The sequence below is a fragment of the Uranotaenia lowii genome, chromosome 1 (genome assembly GCF_029784155.1).
Source record: "Uranotaenia lowii strain MFRU-FL chromosome 1, ASM2978415v1, whole genome shotgun sequence".
Taxonomy (NCBI): Eukaryota; Metazoa; Arthropoda; class Insecta; order Diptera; family Culicidae; genus Uranotaenia; species Uranotaenia lowii.
The window spans coordinates 142,723,889-142,742,802 of NC_073691.1; the positions used below are offsets into that span (position 1 = coordinate 142,723,889).

The 18,914-nt window shown below is 36.7% G+C and overlaps 2 protein-coding genes across 2 annotated transcripts in view; both read left to right on the forward strand.

Moving 5' to 3' along the window:
* The window catches only part of LOC129737993 (uncharacterized), a 499,481-nt gene that overhangs the window by 274,154 nt on the left and 206,413 nt on the right, over nt 1-18,914 (forward strand). The window lies entirely within an intron of this gene.
* LOC129740354 (uncharacterized) lies at nt 5,764-18,343 on the forward strand. Its single transcript, XM_055732006.1, has 4 exons — nt 5,764-5,931; nt 16,503-17,202; nt 17,264-17,453; nt 17,519-18,343. The coding sequence occupies exons 1-4, from the start codon at nt 5,832-5,834 to the stop codon at nt 17,747-17,749; spliced, it is 1,221 nt and encodes a 406-aa protein (XP_055587981.1). The 5' UTR covers nt 5,764-5,831; the 3' UTR covers nt 17,750-18,343.

Below are 18,914 nucleotides of genomic sequence, written 5' to 3' on the forward strand. Positions count from 1 at the left end.
GACGAAGGGATAATTTAAAGGCATAAAACCATATTTTTCTATTGAAAATGTTGCAAAATCTATTGCAAATTCTGAGCATTTTATTCCATTGCAGCTGCAATTAGACGAAACCTTATCATGAATTCGATTAACTCTGAAAAATACCGGTTATACCGGTTTTATCAGTTTTATAAATTACAAATACCGAAACACTGGATTTGAAAAAAAAACGGTAAATCCGACAACCCTAGTTTTGAACAGCAAAACTTCAATCAATTAATTTAACTTTTGAAAATTCAATTTATTTTCATTAATGGTTGAAATCTTTGAATTTGTTCAAGAGTTTGGTAGATTTAGCTTATTTGATTCGAGCATAGAAAAAGTTTTTTTTCATCAAATCGAAGGCTTAAAAACTTATTCTTCGTTCAAATCAAATAAGCTAAATTGACCAGATCTTAGAGCAAATTCAAAGATTTTAACCATCGATGAGATAAGTTCTCTAATTTGTTACTAAAGGATTGTCTACACAAATCTTATTTAAAATTTTACAAATTCTCAGATGTATTTTAAAAATGTCTATCTAACTTCAAACTTTTAATGTAAATCAAACTTTTAATGTAAATGAACCCAATAATGGTTAAGTGAAAAATTATAAGAAACTAGCTGATCCCATACGAACTTCGTTTCGCTTTCAACTTGGAATACGTCATGAACAGTTTGTATGAAATTCAACTGCCAAGCATTTTCCAGATGTACTTCCGAATTCATTGTTATGTAATAATTTCAAACATATTATACGATCACTTTTTATATCGTCTGCTACTAAATTTGAAATCAGGAATCAATTGACCGTGACAAAAATCCTCGTCAGTAAATTTCGATTCAATCATTGCATAACAACGCAATTAATACCAAAAATTTAAAACTCTTTAGGTTGCCTCTTATACGATCGTTGATATCTGAAATCGATAGCCCTTCTCTAAAAACTCCCGTGTGCTAATTTTCAAAGCAATCCATTGCATAGTAACGTGAATATTGCTAAAAACAGTTAAAAAATTTTTTAATATGGACGACCCTTTTCGACGACCGCTGGCAAAACATTTGACATTTGAAATCGATTGCCCGTCTCCGAAAACTATCGTGTGCAAATTTTCATCCCAATCCGATGTCAAATAACGACAAAATTGCAAAAATATTGAAAGGTTAATATGGACGACCCCCTTTGCCGGCCCCTTACACCGAATTTATTACCTGAAATCCATTGCTCGTCCCTCAAAACTCTCGTGTACCAATTTTCATCTGAATCCGATGTATAATAACGACAATATCGCATTAATAGTGAATAGTTAATATGGACGACCCCTTTTGCCGACCCCTTCTACAAATTTTGATAACTGGAATCGATTGTCTGCAAAAAATCTCCGTCTGCAAATTTTCATCTCTATACAATACATAATAACGCCAATATCGTAAAAACATTAAAAAGTTGATATGGATGACCCCTTTGGCCGACCCCTGACCCTGAATTTAATACCTGTAATCGATTTCTCGTTCCTCTAAATACTCATGTGCAAGTTTTCATATCAATCCAATGCGTAATAACGTCAATATAGTAAAAACACTGAACAGTTTATATGGACGACCCCTTTTGCCGACCCCTGACACGAAATTCAATACCTGGAATCAATTGCTCATCTCTCAAAACCCCTATGTGCAAATTTTTGTCACAATCCGACGAAAACTAACGTCAATATCGCGAAAACAATATTTGTCTTGTATGGACGACCCCCTTTAGAAGGGGTCATCCAATAATCTGAAAACATTTTTCATCATTCCTGGTCCTAATAAGTATCCATGCCAAATTTCAGATGTCTAGCTCTTAAGATGGCTGAGCCTACAGTGGACAAACAAACAAACAAACAAACAAACAAACCCACAGAAATTGCTTTTTATATATATAGATATTTCTTTGGATTTTTTTAAATTCATGGATCGATTGAGCAAATAAATCATCGTTCCTGCTATGGTCCTGATTGGTATACATTTACAAAAAGAAGAATTCGAATTTATTTTTGGAATAAAACAAATAAAATATGATGCGTAAAAAGTGAGTTCTCATCGTTCCGGTGTGTGATGTATCATTTGTAAATTATGGGTTTTTGTTTCCCGAGATAGTCTGTAATAAAATATGGTGAAAATGGCATGAAGAAAATGATACGAATTATTCATTGAAACTCAAAGGTCCTTGCGCTTCGGGGACTTGGGCGAAGAGGTGCCTGACTCTTTCAACAAAGAAAATATCGTGTCGATCTTATGATTATAATAACAGCTTTGTGGAGAAAGGTGAGATTTTTTGCAACTGGCATGTTGCCGATCTCACAGTCACATTTTCGATTGTTTTTCACTTATATTTAAATTGTATTTTCAGAAATGATTGTCAGTTCCATGCTGCATCACAAAGATGATACGGGCTTTGCTTGGTTTTCTGAAAGAGTGCGGTCGTAAATTGGTGCGATTTATTGACCGTTTGAAAGATCCTGGAGAGGATGGTTTCCGTTTCTTGGATTTTATAACCAAAGTAGCAGGTAAATAATTTTGGGACATTTGACAATCAATATTAACCGGTGTAGACGTCAAGAATTAAACAGTTTATTTCAAGTGGGAAGGACTGAGATTTGAAAAGATAATTTACTATTTCAAAAAGAAATCATTAATATAAATTGATCGAATTGAGAAATGTATGAATGAACCTCTCAATTTCTCTAGGGAAAATATTATTGGGAAAATCTGTTAAAATAATGTTTTTCGAACAGACCATCCAAATGAAAACAAAATGATTTCTGGATAGTTCATGTACACCGAAAAAACTTTTCACATTAGCGCTACGTGAAAATGTACATAGATTTTTGCCACCCTGAAAATCATGTGAAACCTACGTGAATTTCAGGTAGCAAACAGAGCTCGCGTAGCGAACAGAATTCACGTAATTTTCATGTGAGTTCCACTTGAAGCTTACGTAGAAAAAGAATTCGTTCTGCTACATGTTATTCACGTAGATTTCATATTGATATGAACGTAGCGGGTGTTTTATTTCTCATATTAAATAAAAAAATGGTTTAATGTTGTAAGGAAGTTTTTTATTATGTCGTAGCACAAACTTCTTTTTTCTTGTTGAACACACATTTACACTTCACTTATTCAATCGAACACCGTCGATGAAATGGCATCTGATTATGATCCGCGTTGCTGGCCGTCCCAGCGACCCCGATTCCGAATCCTGTGGAAATAGCAAAAGATTAAAACAACAAAGACACAATAAAATCCTTACTATGTACTTACGAACGAGAAATAAGCCTTTCATCACCCATAATTTTTTCATCTTACAGTTTCACCAACCGTTGAATCCGGCGACATATTGAATACTGTTTTAATTCACATAGATGCTACGTGAAGATTCTTTTCTGAGTTACGTGAATATCACATAGAATGCACCAAATCCCTTTGTACTTGGCGGGTCACTGGATTTTCACGTAAATCAAATGTGTCTTATTTTTAACAGCAAATCCCTACGTGAATTTCACGTACGGATCAACTGAATTTGTATTAGCTTCTAAGTGATTCACGTAAGTCAAGCAAAAATTCACGTAATGAGTGCCTACGTAAAAATCCAGGTGAATTTAATGTTTCCTTTTCGGCTGAGTGTATGATAGTAGTCTTATTTTGTTCCCAATTGGACTCAAATCGTCAAATTTGACTTTTTCTGTTATGTAATCTTCAAATTTGAGGTAACGTCAATTACACTAGTTTACAAAATTTTAAAATCCGAACCGTGAACTTTACTGACGACCCATTATTTTATTGTAAAATTGTGCGCTGACTCCGAAAATAAAACTCAAAAAAAATCTCAGTACAACAGCTTTTGAGTTATGCTTCAAATATGAAATTTAATTAAAATAATATAAAGTACTTGTTCTAAGATTCAAATTTCTATAATTACATAACATGAATATGAAATCATTTTTTTAATGCTCAAGGTGTAAATGATAGTTGTATTAGTGATAAGTGTTGATATTAGTGATTTTATGATAAAAAAAATAAAAAAAATACATTTTTTTCCAAAAAAATAGTTTTATCGACAGTTTCAAACTCGATGGTAATATATGATTTCCAATATTAAATTTTCTATGTACCTCAGATTTTAATTCAAAACAAAGATTTTAAGTGGTTATTTAACAGAATTCATAAGATTTAACAATTTAAAAGATTACTGATAGGATTTTCAACATTTGTAACGTACTATCATGCAATTTTTTTGGATTTTTAAAAATAGAGGGAATCGTCGGCCACCAAATACAAAATGACCAAAAACTCGTTTTGGCAGTAGAGCAGTGTGGACGTGTTTTTAGTCAGCAGAGAAACGCTCTTTATCGGTTATTTTTATACGCCAGTTCACGGGACTGTGCTCTCGAAAAGCACAGAACACAAACACCAACAACAACAAGTGATAAGATGGCTGCACCAGCTTATAACCTAACCTCAAACGGCCCACGTACCAACACGCTTGTAATGGATATGTCAAATATTCCATCAAGAAAGCTCAACATGGAGATTATAGCTAAATTTGTTAACGAAAAGTCAGTAATTGCTTATTCCAACGTTAAAACACTGCAACACAACACTGGAAAGTCACTAGTTTTCGTTGAAGTAGCAAGTGAAGAATTAGCAATCACCGCAACAGAAAAAAATTAAGATGCCCACGTTTTGTCGCTCGATCAGGAGAATTTCAAGGTCAATGTGTTCATGGAAGACGGGGCCGCTACAGTTCGAGTTCACGACATTTCACCACAAACGGAAAACAAGTCCATCGCGAAAGTGTTGGAAAAGTACGGACAAGTTCTTTGACTCATAGAGGAGATTTGGACGGAACCAACCGTTCTGAAGGGGATCAAGAACAGGATTCGAGCTGTGCGAATTTATTTATTTATTTGTTTATTCAATCAACGGACCAAGTATAGGTCCAAATGACGACTTAAAGTTAAAGTTACATAAAATTTACATCTAATTAGCGCTTTCTTGATATTCTTAAAACATTTCTTCGGAAAACATCCCGCGAATCGTCGAAGTCGAAGAGCTCGGAAAAACGGTTGAATGTTTTCATTACACCGATGAATGCACTATTGGCTCCATAGTTGTTCAATCGAATGGGGACATACAGTTGAAGGTCCTGGTTTCTCAGTCCATGGGGTCTTACACTAAGAGTAGCGTAGGACAATCGATACGCGATTGTGGTGATGTATGCTACGGTTTATGAAAATTGTTACCATTATGTGTTAAGGTGTATAAATTAATATAATCGTGTGGTGCGCTAATTTAGTAGCAAATTAGTTTGTTAAAAATTAATGTGTATTGTTGTGGATAAGAGTTGGAACCGTTGAAATTTATAAAATTAACAAATTAACTAACGGTGATTCAATTCTTCATTATATATTTAAAATCGAATGATTGGTTATAACTGTCATAAAACGTGACCATTCTTTGGTATATTAAAACCTAGTAATAATTTACACAAATCTATCGAACGATTAATAATTTATGTTAGATTAAGTGATTGTTGTTAATCGTGTAAATATGAAGCTATAATTGATGAAAAACGATCGTGCGTGTAGTGATATCCAGCTGGATTCCTTCATTCTCTCAACTATGTTTGGGAAACGTAGTCGGTTGTCGGATTCGCTTAATAAAAAAAAAGGACCGCGCAAGAAATAAAATAATTTGTTCACCACAATGGCGTAGTTGGTAGCGAACATTGTGTTTCGTGCCAATCTTCTGACGAATATACATTCTACGTTAAGATGACTAGTCCCGCTGCAGAAAATTTGTGCATTTGTGCGGTGATGAAATTTAGTGTACAATACTATAAGTTTACCCTTGTCCGGGGCGAGAACTCAGAAGGTAAGAGCAGCCTAGTTGCTGTTAGGAACGAATTTGGATCAACGAAAAAGGTAAAACAAAACTATTTTTTCTTAAAGCTGCGAACAAGTATTAAGTTTTATTTTCATTCATTTTGCTTGCGTAGTTCGCCATTTTGCCTCATTTTAGAAAACGGTGATTGTAGCGCCACGATACGTAAAATTTTGAAAGTATAGATTCATATTAGTACCTCAGTTCTAAAAACAGATGTCGTGGTAGAACTTGAAACGTCATCAGAGGGTGCTTTTGATCCAGAATGTGTCTTGGCTCTATGATGACAAAAGTAACAAATAAAAAAAATCTTCGTTGTCAAAGGTCAGCTCTATTCTTATCAATTCTTTCTAAAAAATCCGATATTTCGGTACTAAAAGTAAATTTAATTTTTTTTAACGGAAATAATGGTTTGTTCAAATTGTATTTTCTATCGTGACTCATGTTTTAATGTGAGATATTTTACTTCGTGTATTCACCAACAAATTTGAAAATGTTTGGTTCAAGCTTTGTGTAACTACTGCAAAGGAATGCTGTTACAGTTCATTTTACACGTTCTTTACGTTGATCGAAGAAGGGTTTACCGAAAAAAAAAAAATTGTATCTCTTGTTTAGATGACTGATAGTTTTGATTCCAGAATCCTTTTCATTACAAGTGACAACAAGGCAAGTATTTGGACTAGCAGCGCGACTGCCGGTGAGTCTAGAGTATAAATCTCAATTTCAAATCTAGATGTCGCAACAAAAATAAAAGGTCACCAGAGTGCGTTATAAATAAATTTAGAGGTGTCTCGGCTATTTGTTTGAACGCAGATACAGCTCATATCCGATGACAGAGTGATGAATTTTTTTTTCGTGCATGACGACTTTGTGAATAAGTTCAAGTACGCTGGTAAGTGATATTTTTGCTTACCTGAAGTGCACATGTTTTTTGACCATGTTCGATGGTATGGATAATTATAATCATTGTAAGAATAATATAGTACGGCTTGAGGAGTTAGAGAAAATAACGTCTTTCTTAACAACACGAATTCCTATAAATTTCGTCATGATTTATTGATCCCTCACCAGTGTTGGTAAATTTCGCCCGTTACGCTTGACCCGACTAGTTTTGTTTCATCAAACGACGGGCACTGTTCTCAATTGACGGAGCCTCACTTTTCGCATGACGGATAAAGCACGACAACAATCAACATTTCTCCATCATCGACTGGCGAAGCTCCTACACATGGTCAACATTTCTCCTGAGAGTGACTGGCAAATCTCATCACACTTCGATCGGCTTCTGACGGCAGGTACAACTAATTGAACGACTTGCTGGCAGAGAGCAAAAAAAGCAATAAAAAACTGAAAACGAGCTTGCTGGCAGGAGCAACAATAATAATAAATGCGTTTCTTTTTCGTCTTCGGTCGTCTTCGGCTTGCTGGCAGGAGTAACAATAATAATAAATGCGTTTCTTTTGCGTCTTCAGCTCGGTCGACGACTCGTTCGAATGCGATTGGTAAATGCTGACTATGAAATTTTTTCAGCTTCAAACGACTGGGGGTTGAATGACTGGCAAACGAAGTGACTGGTCGTTAAGGAACAGTCAATTGATTTTGACGGACCAAGAGGCTTCACAGTCACAGCTTCACGCCTCATGACGATGAGTTTTGCCAAGCCTGTCCCTCACTGTCTAGTATCATTGGATCATTTCGGCCACAGTGTGATTGCCTGGGAAGGGGATACCAGTATGGACGGCATAGGCTTCAAGCAGCCCCAAATCTTGTTGGAATGGATATTCTTTGGGACCAAATGCCATTTAGGTTGAGGGCGACTAGGATGATTCAGTCTTAACAGTTTTTTTTTATTGAATAGGGTTTGTTAAGTCAAGTTGTCCTGATAATAGTGAAAGATCATGCTTGATAATATAAGTTAGAAAGAAAATTAGATTTATAGCGACTTGAATGATTCGGCCCATATTGTTTTAGACTTGGTTGGGTGTTGTTTAGTTACAGGTTGCAGTGATAATAGGAGGCGTTCATGAGTCATATCATAATAGAAGGAAAATTGGCCAACGATTACATTGATGAGGCCTGTAAAGGAAAGAACGGACAGTCAAAGGTGGTATTTAAGCATAGTTCTTGCCTATTTGATGAAATGGGATGTTGCCGAGTATTGCTTGCAGTGTTTATTTTGTGCCTTAGTATGATGATGACGATGTTGTGATGATTTTTAAAATGGAAACCGTCGAATTACCACGATGTACCGGAATTAGTTTCGTTCTTGTGCGGCGTTTGATAGTTTACTTGCCTGCTGGACTTCAAAACAGGAAGCCTTTGCTAAGTTAAAAAAAAAAAAAAAACTTTTGTATATATATGTATATATCCAATCCTAGTCACAACTATATTAAAAAAAAAAAAGGAAATCAAAAAGCTGACAAGGTTTTAAAGCAAGTGCAATTGCAATCAATCAAATTTTGAGTCAGAGGTCGGCCTAAGTGGTTGCCATAAAAATAATGATTTTTGCGGTATTGACATTATTACACTATGGATTTTAATAAAAGTTAGCACAAAGGATTTTTAAGAGATGGACAATTGATTTTAGGAGTCAAATTTTGAATCAGAGGGGGTCCATATTAAACGTTCACTGTGATTGCGATATTGTCGGAATTATGCTTCAGATAAGATTAAACTTTGTACATGGGAGTTTTAATGGATTGTTACTGGTACGTAGGCAACAACAAAAAGGAATTCTGATCGATCTGAAAGAACGGAAAATTCTGATAAAGTGATCATCGGGTTCAAAAAATTTTAAGCGGTTCCGTTTTATTTTGCCGAGTATCGGTTGTTCTACTGTGTCAAGTGTATTATCGGTGAGTTGAGTGCTGAATTTATAAGGATGGTATTGAGAACATGGCGAAGAAAGGGTTGCAATTCGTTTCCCGACAGACAATGGTCATCTATGCAAAGAAGCTCTTGGTGGAATTTCAGTGAGTAGTGGCATTCAATACAAACTCTTGTGACAGTTCAGTGAGTACTCAGAATTGCTACTATTAACAAAAATGGAAACTTAAAATAAAATTGTTTATCGGATTTTCATTTAATAGTTTTTTTTGTTTTTGTTGTATTTTTATAATCTGGGCCTATTTGTGAAGATTGAATGAATGGCAAAATATTTTTTACACATTTTTTTTCGAAGAGTTTTTTAGGTAACTAAAGATGACTCTTGATAACATATGATAAAAATGAACATGCTCAATATTAATAAAGGATGGCATAAAAGAAAAGTATGGTTCTAAGATTATCGACAAAAGATGGCATGGTAAGGCATGACCCTAAACTAGTCGACAAAAGACGGCATGGTTAGGCATGACCCAATGTATGGAGCAATGGTTAGAAATGGAAATGGCCAGATCATGTTGTAAAGGGTATAAAACATGGTATGAACAGTTCAAATTTAACGAAATGAGAAATTCATGATCAAAAGGAATTCGACAAAAGATGGCATGGAGAGGCATGACCCAAAGTAATAAATAAAAAGATGGCATGGAAAGGCATGACCCAAAACTAATAAAAAAAAGATGGCATGGATAGGCATGACCCAATTAGTATGAGATTAAAATGCACTTGTTACATGTGCTTATTCAAATTCATAAAAGACGGCATGATAAAAGCATGACCCAAGAGAATTGATAAAAGATGGCATGGAGAGGCATGACCCAAAGTTAAAAAAAAAAAAAAGACGGCATGGACAGGCATGACCCAATTAGTAATGGAATAATGATATGACAAATGTTGAACAATTTATAAAATTGTATGATAGATGGCATGACAGAAGCATGACCCTATTTAAAATGGCCAATGTTCATAAAAGATGGCATGGGAAGGCATGACCCAGTTTATATTTATTGGAAAGAGATAACCCAATAAGAGGTAAGATAACTGCAAACCAAACTTCAATAATAATGAGCTAAATGTTCAAAAGCCAAAAATCAAGAGTGAAGGGTTATCAAAATAACAATGGATCAATAGTCATAGCCACAAATTAGAGATCATGAGAACGTAGGATAATCAAATGTCCCAATGTCTTTATTTAAATATTTATTAAATTCAAATGTCTCAATATTTTTAAACCTATTGCAATTCTGAGTAATTGACCTGAGTGTCCATTCATAGCGAAAGTAAGAAATTGACTTTACTTTAGTGTCATGATAGTTGTCAAAGGTCAAAGAAGAAAAATTTCATGAAGTCGAAACTCATGACTCAAACATTTGAAGTTTGAAGTCAAGAAACACGAGCAAAGAGGGTGAAAAAAAAATAAATACAGTCTCAAGACCAAAGGTTCAAGTGTAAAAGATTGGATGTCAAGAATCATGAGTCAAACGTTCAAGTATAAGCAAAACTTGAAAGTCGAGAGTCACGAGTCAAAGGATAAAGAGCAAGAAATTGAAATTCAAGAGTCATTAGTCAAAGGATTAAGAGTAAGTTGTTGAAAGTCAAGTGTCATGAGACAAAGTGTCTAGTGTGAGAAGTTGAAAGTCGAGAGGTACGAGTCAAAGAATCAAGAGTAAGAAATTGAAATTCAAGAGTCATTAGTCAAAGGATTAAGAGTAAGTTGTTGGAAGTCAAGTGTCATGAGACAAAGTGTCTATTGTGAGAAGTTGAAAGTCGAGAGGTACAAGTCAAAGGATCAAGAGGTAGAAATTGAAATTCAAGAGTCATTAGTCAAAGGATTAAGAGTAAGTTGTTGAAAGTCAAGTGTCATGAGACAAAGTGTCTAGTGTGAGAAGTTGAAAGTCGAGAGGTATGAGTCAAAGAATCAAGAGTATGAAATTGAAATTCAAGAGTCATTCGTCGAAGGATTAAGAGTAAGTTGTTGGAAGTCAAGTGTTATGAGACAAAGTGTCTAGTGTGAGAAGTTGAAAGTCGAGAGGTACAAGTCAAAGGATCAAGAGTTAGAAATTGAAATTCAAGAGTCATTAGTCAAACGATTAAAAGTAAGTTGTTGAAAGTCAAGTGTCATGAGACAAAGTCTAGTGTGAGAAGTTGAAAGTTGAGAGTCACGAGTTAAAGGATTAAGAGTAAGAAATTGAAATTCAAGAGTCATTAGTCAAAGGATTAAGAGTAAGTTGTTGGAAGTCAAGTGTCATGAGACAAAGTGTCTAGTGTGAGAAGTTGAAAGTCGAGAGGTACAAGTCAAAGGATCAAGAGTAAGAAATTGAAATTCAAGAGTCATTTGTCAAAGGATTAAGAGTAAGTTGTTGAAAGTCAAGTGTCATGAGACAAAGTGTCTAGTGTGAGAAGTTGAAAGTCGAGAGGTACAAGTCAAAGGATCAAGAGTTAGAAATTGAAATTCAAGAGTCATTAGTCAAAGGATCAAGAGTTAGAAATTGAAATTCAAGAGTCATTCGTCGAAGGATTTAGAGTAAGTTGTTGAAAGTCAAGTGTCATGAGACAAAGTGTCTAGTGTGAGAAGTTGAAAGTCGAGACGTACGAGTCAAAAAATCAAGAGTTAGAAATTGAAATTCAAGAGTCATTAGTCAAAGGATTAAGAGTAAGTTGTTGAAAGTCAAGTGTCATGAGACAAAGAGTCTAGTGTAAGATGTTGAAAGTCAAGAAGCACGAGTCAAAGGATCAAGAGTTAGAAATTGAAATTCAAGAGTCATTTGGATTAAGAATAAGTTGTTGAAAGTCAAGTGTCATGAGACAAAGGTTCTATTGTGGGAAGTAGAAAGTCGAGAGGCACGAATCAAAGGGTCAAGAGTTAGAAGTTGAAATTCAAGAGTCATTAGTCAAAAGTTTAGTAGAATCAATATGAAGTTCAAGAGTCATTAGTCAAAGGTCCAAGTGAAAGACAAGAGCCATGAGATATTGGTAAAAAAAAAGAAGAAATTGGATGACAAGAGTCATGAGTCGATGATCCCGATGGGGAAATTTACAGTCAAGAGTCATTATTCAATGATTTAAGAGTAAGATGTTGGAAGCCAAGGATCATGAGACAAAGGGGCTAGTGTAAGAATTTAAATGTCAAGAGTCACGAGCAAAAGTTTCAAGTGAAAGTCGAGAGCCTATAATTTAGAGGCAAGTGTCAATGGTTTGGGAAGTCAAGAGTTAAAAAAAATATAGAAAATCGAACCAAAATAAAGGAGATTTATCAGTTTACATACATTTAGCAGTGAAAGGATGACTGGAAGATTTTTTTCTTCATATTTTTTTAGGTTTCAAAACGATATATCTGGGTAGGAAATTAGTTAAGAAATTTGTTGAGAGTAGAGAAAAGGGCGAATGTGGTGATGTATGCTACGGTTTATGAAAATTGTTACCATTATGTGTTAAGGTGTATAAATTAATATAATCGTGTGGTGCGCTAATTTAGTAGCAAATTAGTTTGTTAAAAATTAATGTGTATTGTTGTGGATAAGAGTTGGAACCGTTGAAATTTATAAAATTAACAAATTAACTAACGGTGATTCAATTCTTCATTATATATTTAAAATCGAATGATTGGTTATAACTGTCATAAAACGTGACCATTCTTTGGTATATTAAAACCTAGTAATAATTTACACAAATCTATCGAACGATTAATAATTTATGTTAGATTAAGTGATTGTTGTTAATCGTGTAAATATGAAGCTATAATTGATGAAAAACGATCGTGCGTGTAGTGATATCCAGCTGGATTCCTTCATTCTCTCAACTATGTTTGGGAAACGTAGTCGGTTGTCGGATTCGCTTAATAAAAAAAAAGGACCGCGCAAGAAATAAAATAATTTGTTCACCACAGCGATGTCAGTAGATCGGCGACAAAAGGAGCTCGTGTTGCATTTCTTCGGGCTTGAAGAGTATCTATGTCTATAAGACGACATCGATGTTCGTAGCTTGGCATGTGGAACGGGTCTTGCCAGTTAAGGTGTCTGAGGGCATAACGCAAAAAGCGCCTCTGGATAGCCTCGAGCCGCTCATTACCATTCTGGTAGTAAGGACACCAGACAGCTGAGGCGTATTCGAGGATGGATCGAACTATGCTGCAATACAGACTCTTCAGGCAATACACGTCCTTGAATTCCTTGGCCACTCGAAATAAAAATCCGAGGCTTCTAGAAGCTTTATCGACGACGTAGTTCGTATGTGTTTTGAATTCCAGCTTACGGTCGAGTATTACGCCCAAATCATTGATGTGGTCCACCCACGCAATGGACTCATCTCCTAAGAAGTACTCCGCGCAAAAAGGTTTTCGAGAGAAACTGATGACTGCACATTTACTGCGATTCAAAGGCAGGCAGTTGATGTCGCACCACTGTGCGAAAAGATTAAACTGGTTTTGCAGAAAATCAATGTCGTCCTGACCGTTTATGGCGTAGAACAGTTTAAGATCATCAGCATAACAAAGTTTCGGGCCGTCAAGGAGTGTGAGCACATCGATAAAATAGATTAATAAGATAATCGGTCCTAAGTGACTACCTTGGGGCACACCAGAGGAAGCAGAGAACTGGCTGGAGAGAGTGTCTCCAGTGCGAACTGTCAATTTACGTCCAGTTAAGTAACTGCGGAATCAGCCAAGTAAAGGGCCGCAGAATTCTAAGCGCCCAAGCTTACCAATGGTGATATCGTGGTTCACCTTATCAAACGCTGCTTACAAATCAGTATAAATGGCGTCAGTTTGCGACTTAGCAGCAAAACTTTCGTGTAAATAGGAGGTGACTGCCAACAGGTTGGTAGTCGTAGAGCGTTTGGGCATAAAACCGTGCTGATCGATTGAAAAATTTTGCTTACAGTACGAGAAGATCGGATCCATGACGACTAATTCGAATAGTTTGGAGATTGCACATAAAGCAGAAATTCCTCTAAAGTTGTTGATATCTCTCCGGTCCCCCTTTTTATGGACTGGAAACATGTAGGCTTCCTTCCACAGTGAAGGGTAGGTGTCTCTGTCAAGAGAAGCTTGGAAGATGAGTCTTACAGGTGTCAGTAAAACAGTCCGCAGTCCGCAAATTCCCGGAAGTCGTTCGCTTTGGCACGTGGCGAAAAGGTTTCGGCCGCAGCATTGGGATTCAATAGATTGAGTTCAGATTCCCAGTCGATGGTGACCAGGATATGGAAGATAGCATCAAAATCCGCTTTCTTGAAGTCGAGATCGAAAGGTGCTGATTTTTCGACAGAAGCATGCAATCCAGTGACCTCGAGCGAAACCATTAGAGCTGGATGATGCTGAACTGCCTTAACGAACGGAGCAGGAGCCGAATGAATGGTCGCAACGCGAGATCCATCTCTAGCAAAGCAGAGATCCAGCTTGATGATTAATACGTCCAAGACGAAGTACATGCTGGCCTGCGGATCCGAGACCGACCGAACCCGCCTGTCCAGCAATAACAAGGTCACGATCGACGGCGACGAGCTGAAGATAGTCGAAGACTTTGTCTATCTCGGCTCACCGGTGACCGCAGAAAATGATACCATCCGTGAGATCCGGCGGCGAATTATCAGCGGAAGTCGTGCCTACTGTGGACTCCACAAGCAACTGCGGTCGAGAAGACTTAGCCCTCGCACGAAGTGTAACCTGTATATGACGCTCATTAGACCGATTGTTCTCTACGGGCACGAGACATGGATATTGCTCGAGGAGGACCTGCGTACACTCAGAGTATTCGAGCGACGAGTGTTAAGAACCATCTTTGGCGGCGTACAGAAGAACGGAGTGTGGAGGCGAAGGATGAACCACGAGCTCGCGCGACTCTACGGCGAACCCAGTATCCAGAAGGTGGTGAAGGCTGGCCGGATACGCTGGGCGGGACATGTTGCGAGAATGCCGGACGACTGTCCTGCAAAACAGGTGTTCGCTACGAATCCGGTAGGAACAAGACGAGCGGGGGCGTAACGAGCGAGGTGGTTAGACCAAGTGGAGCGAACGTGAGGTGTCCGAGAAATTGGAGAACGGTTGCCTTGGGCCGAGTAAATTTTAGGAATTATGTTCGTCAAGTTATGTCGTGAGACGGAATACTATGTAAATAAAATTAAAAAAAAAATAATCATTGAGCCAATCAGTCATACTGGGTGAAGTTTTATAAGTCATCGAGAAATGTAAAAATTCAAAATCTCTTTCACGATGTTAAAAACTAATTCATCATCAATTTGTCATCATTCTATGATAACTTTATCACAGTATGCTTTTGCATGATGTTTGAATATATCATTCTTTATACACGCTCCTGATCCCTACACTATCAACTTTTGAAATTTCCAACCGGATACGAAATAAACTTCTTTAGTACCTAAACACGATCCAGTGATGCAACTTACTCATTATGAGTGTTTTGTATGATTCAATAAGCGTTTTTCCTAAGGTGGCCGTTATGCACTTATCTCTCTTATCTATTGAAAAATATTGGAAGCATCTCAAACTTCAACAAAATACTAGGTACTACAAATGTCAAATATTTAAATGTCAAATATTTAAATCATCAGTAAGGTATAAAATTAAATTAAAAATAAAAGGAAATCATTCTCTTTTCACAAAATGAGCAGAAATCAGCAAAACATGTCAATATCGTGTTGGCTCGCTTTAAACACACATATGCTCATTTTACCCCATCTATACTATATCAAGTCTCAACCAGGCTTCCGAAAAGTACAGCTTTGCTATGACAGCTTTTTTCTTGCCAAACAAACTGTCTCGGTTTTCCTTACCACTCGGTTCGCTGCTGTACCGTCGGTAACGAATCGTAATGCTTCGGCTACATCGCACACGTGCGAGAACCCAGGCTGTATCTGAACAATCTGCTCAAAGCATGCGTTGCCGAAAGTGTTGAGCTTTAAGCTGTAGCGAACCCGACCGACAATTCGGTTTTCATCCCTTCACGCCTCCTGTTTCGAAAATAATTTCATTCTAACTACCGGCTGCAGGGCGTGACAGTTTGGGCAGGACTGTCACGGGTGACTGTCGTGCCCATACCGTACCCATGCCTGATAATATCCGCTGCTGCTCAGTTCGAATAGATCGAACGAGCCATCTATTCGCACCGAGCAGCAGCATACGATCGGCGCGTAACGCGATATGTGGTGCCGGTGCTGGTTAGGCGGAAAGGGGAGGGGAGGGTGATTGGGGTGATCTCCACCCGCAGTAGCTTCAAGCAAAAGGAAAATACGTTCGTTCGAAATTAACTTGGCCCGAGCGAATCTCGACTACAGTCGGACGGAGTAAGTAGTACTGTCATGAGAAATTCAACGCATTGAAAACTGTCACGAAGATATTCTCAAAACTGTCACGAAGCTTAAAAAATGTTCAAACCCACGAACAAACTTTCGTATGAGGTAAAACAAGGCATCGCTGTACATCGCACGACCGCTCCTTTTAAAACTGTCGGGGAAGAAATATTCGGGAAGCTTTCATCGAGGTGCATGTGCGACATTCGCAAGAATACTGTCGTTCGCCAGTACTTTTCGGAAGCCTGGTCTCAACACAAAGTTAGACGCAAACTTCGGCATGTTTGTGTGAGAAAAATTGCAAAAGGATTTTGAAAATATCCTTTCGCTTTCAACTATGATTCAAAATTTTTTGATTCTTTTTTTTTACCCTGCAGGTTTGGAACCCGATTCACAAAGTTATGAGCAACGAGTTTGGTACAGGCTAGTCAACATCTATAATATCGTTTCTTTCTGCATAAATGGAATGCTTCTAGCCAATTGTTTTGGGTTAGAAGATTCCCATTTAATATTCCGAGTGTTGTCAACGATTTCGTATGCGGTATGTCTGACAGATAGATGCCTATGGGCACATTATTTGCCTATAATAAGAGAGGCTCGACAGTTCATTAAAGATGGGCAACGTACATCCGATAATCCTGAAATTGATCATCCAACCAGAGAAAACAGTCGCAAAACTATCCATTATATGTTATTCATAGTCATTGCCCTAAACTCGCTGGAACTTATATTTGTTATGATTCCAAGTAAGTCGATGGAAATTTTATTTGGAGTAGATCAGTTGAGGAACATGTTTGAAGCCAGAGTTGCGCGAGTTTTGCATTTGTTTCTATTGTCCGGTTGCTTCACTCTCGTTCCAAGTGGACTTTGCTTCAATGGCGTTTCGACTGCGTTGCTCTGTGCAATTCGCGCGGAATTGAATATAGTAGATTTTGGTTATGGTCGGATTATGCCCATACTATCAAATTCACATGCAGCTGAACCAAATCAACGAAATTACTATGAAGATCAACGATTTTGGAAAAGTATTAAACAACAAATTCGAGTCATTGCTCATCAACACAATGAAGTGCTCAAGTAATAGAATGTGCATTCAATCTAGAATTGATTTTGGTTTTAATAACAATTTTTATTTCAGAGCCTTTTACAAAATTAAACAGCTTGTTGAAATATCATTCTTTATCAGTTATCTGTACTCAATCGTAGCATGGGGTCTTTTGACGTTCGCAATTTTTAGAAACGTTTCTATCATCAGTATTGTGTCTATGCTGGCATTCATTATTACAAACTATACCTGTTGTAGGATGGTAGAGTCTTTGAAGGAAACGGTGGGCATGAAGCAGAATGTAAGTCAACTGAGCTTAACCTAAACTAATAATTTACTTTTTTTCAGAACGAAAAACTGTCTTTGACCGTACTGGAATTGATAACACAAATCCCGTTTTCACGGAAACATCATCGCGAGTACAAAGACGTGCGATCGACCCTGATGCTGATACACCAAAATGCTAGCTATGGAACGGTTCTGAGTTGTGGAGGATTTTTGAACATAGAAACTACCGTCATTACCAGATTGGTTCAAACGACTTTTACACTAGTGACATTTCTTTTCGATGTGAATTAAATTTAAATTAACAACACAGCTTGCAGCTTAAGTAACCAAAACTTTTATAGAACATGGTTTATAAATATTGGAACACGATATGGAACTAAAAAAAAGTTACATAGGCACATAAAATGCACGTATATAGGTATATTGGGGTGACCCTTAGCTGTATAGGACTTCAAAAAATTCAAAATTTTGCATCTGATCAACTGCACTTGATCCATAAATCATAACACGAAACTTTAAACAATTTCACTAGAAATTGATAACTTAAGCGGTCTTTAAAAGCCTTAAATTTGAAAAATTTATGAAAAAAGTATGTATTTTCTCAAATCACAATTAATTATTCCAACGCAAGTAGTTTTGAACTGAGCGTAAAAAGTTGCAGCTGCATTAAATCATATTTTTCTATGCATTATGTTTAAGAAAAACGTGGAAAAGCTAAAAAAAACTACCTTTATCAATTTTCGTGACAAATATTCGTCTCAATCATCAAAAGCCGATCACAACACAAGCTACAAATCGCGCAACATTTGTTTCTATCACAATGAAACTTTCAAGCTCACATGAAGCCATCTTTGCTGTCCATCAGCGAGTATTGTATGCGGTTGAATTACTGGATTCACCTTGTTTTTGTGATTTTCATGATTGATAAATGTTGAGATGTATTTATTGTATTTTGTATTTATACTTTCTTCGAATTTTTGTCAATTTTCAGATGAATTTAAGATTAAAATGAAATATTTTCAACATATTACTTTTTTACTTTAATTGAAAATTTGCTGAAATAAATGTTATTAATTCTACAATGAATGTTCAAAATTTCATAAGGGGCCGTCCACATACCACGTGGACAACTTAGGGGGGGGAGGGTGGTATGGAAATGTCCACGCTTGTCCACGCAGAGGGGGGTAGGGGTTTGGGTCTTGTCCACGTGGACATACTTACTTTCAAAATATTTTCTTAAGGTGAATAAATATTAAGATGTTTTAATCAAAATCCTAAAATTTCAAAGCTTTCCAGTTTAAGTTTGAACAGTTAGTAGTTACAAGTGATAAATATGATAATTTAAAAAATTTAAAATTTTTAAAATTATTTTATATTAGGAAACTATTATTCAGTTTTCTCAAAATCATCCATTTCAATAACAAAAAGGCAAAAAGTGGTGTTTTCTAACGGTCAA

Excerpts from the sequence above, each read along its gene's own strand:
- LOC129740354 (XM_055732006.1), top strand. The coding sequence starts at position 5,832 with ATGACTAGTCCCGCTGCAGAAAATTTGTGCATTTGTGCGGTGATGAAA. Across the intron at positions 5,932-16,502 it reads CCGGGGCGAGAACTCAGAAG|GTTTGGAACCCGATTCACAA; the intron begins GTAAGAGCAGCC and ends TTTACCCTGCAG. Across the intron at positions 17,203-17,263 it reads CAACACAATGAAGTGCTCAA|AGCCTTTTACAAAATTAAAC; the intron begins GTAATAGAATGT and ends TTTTTATTTCAG.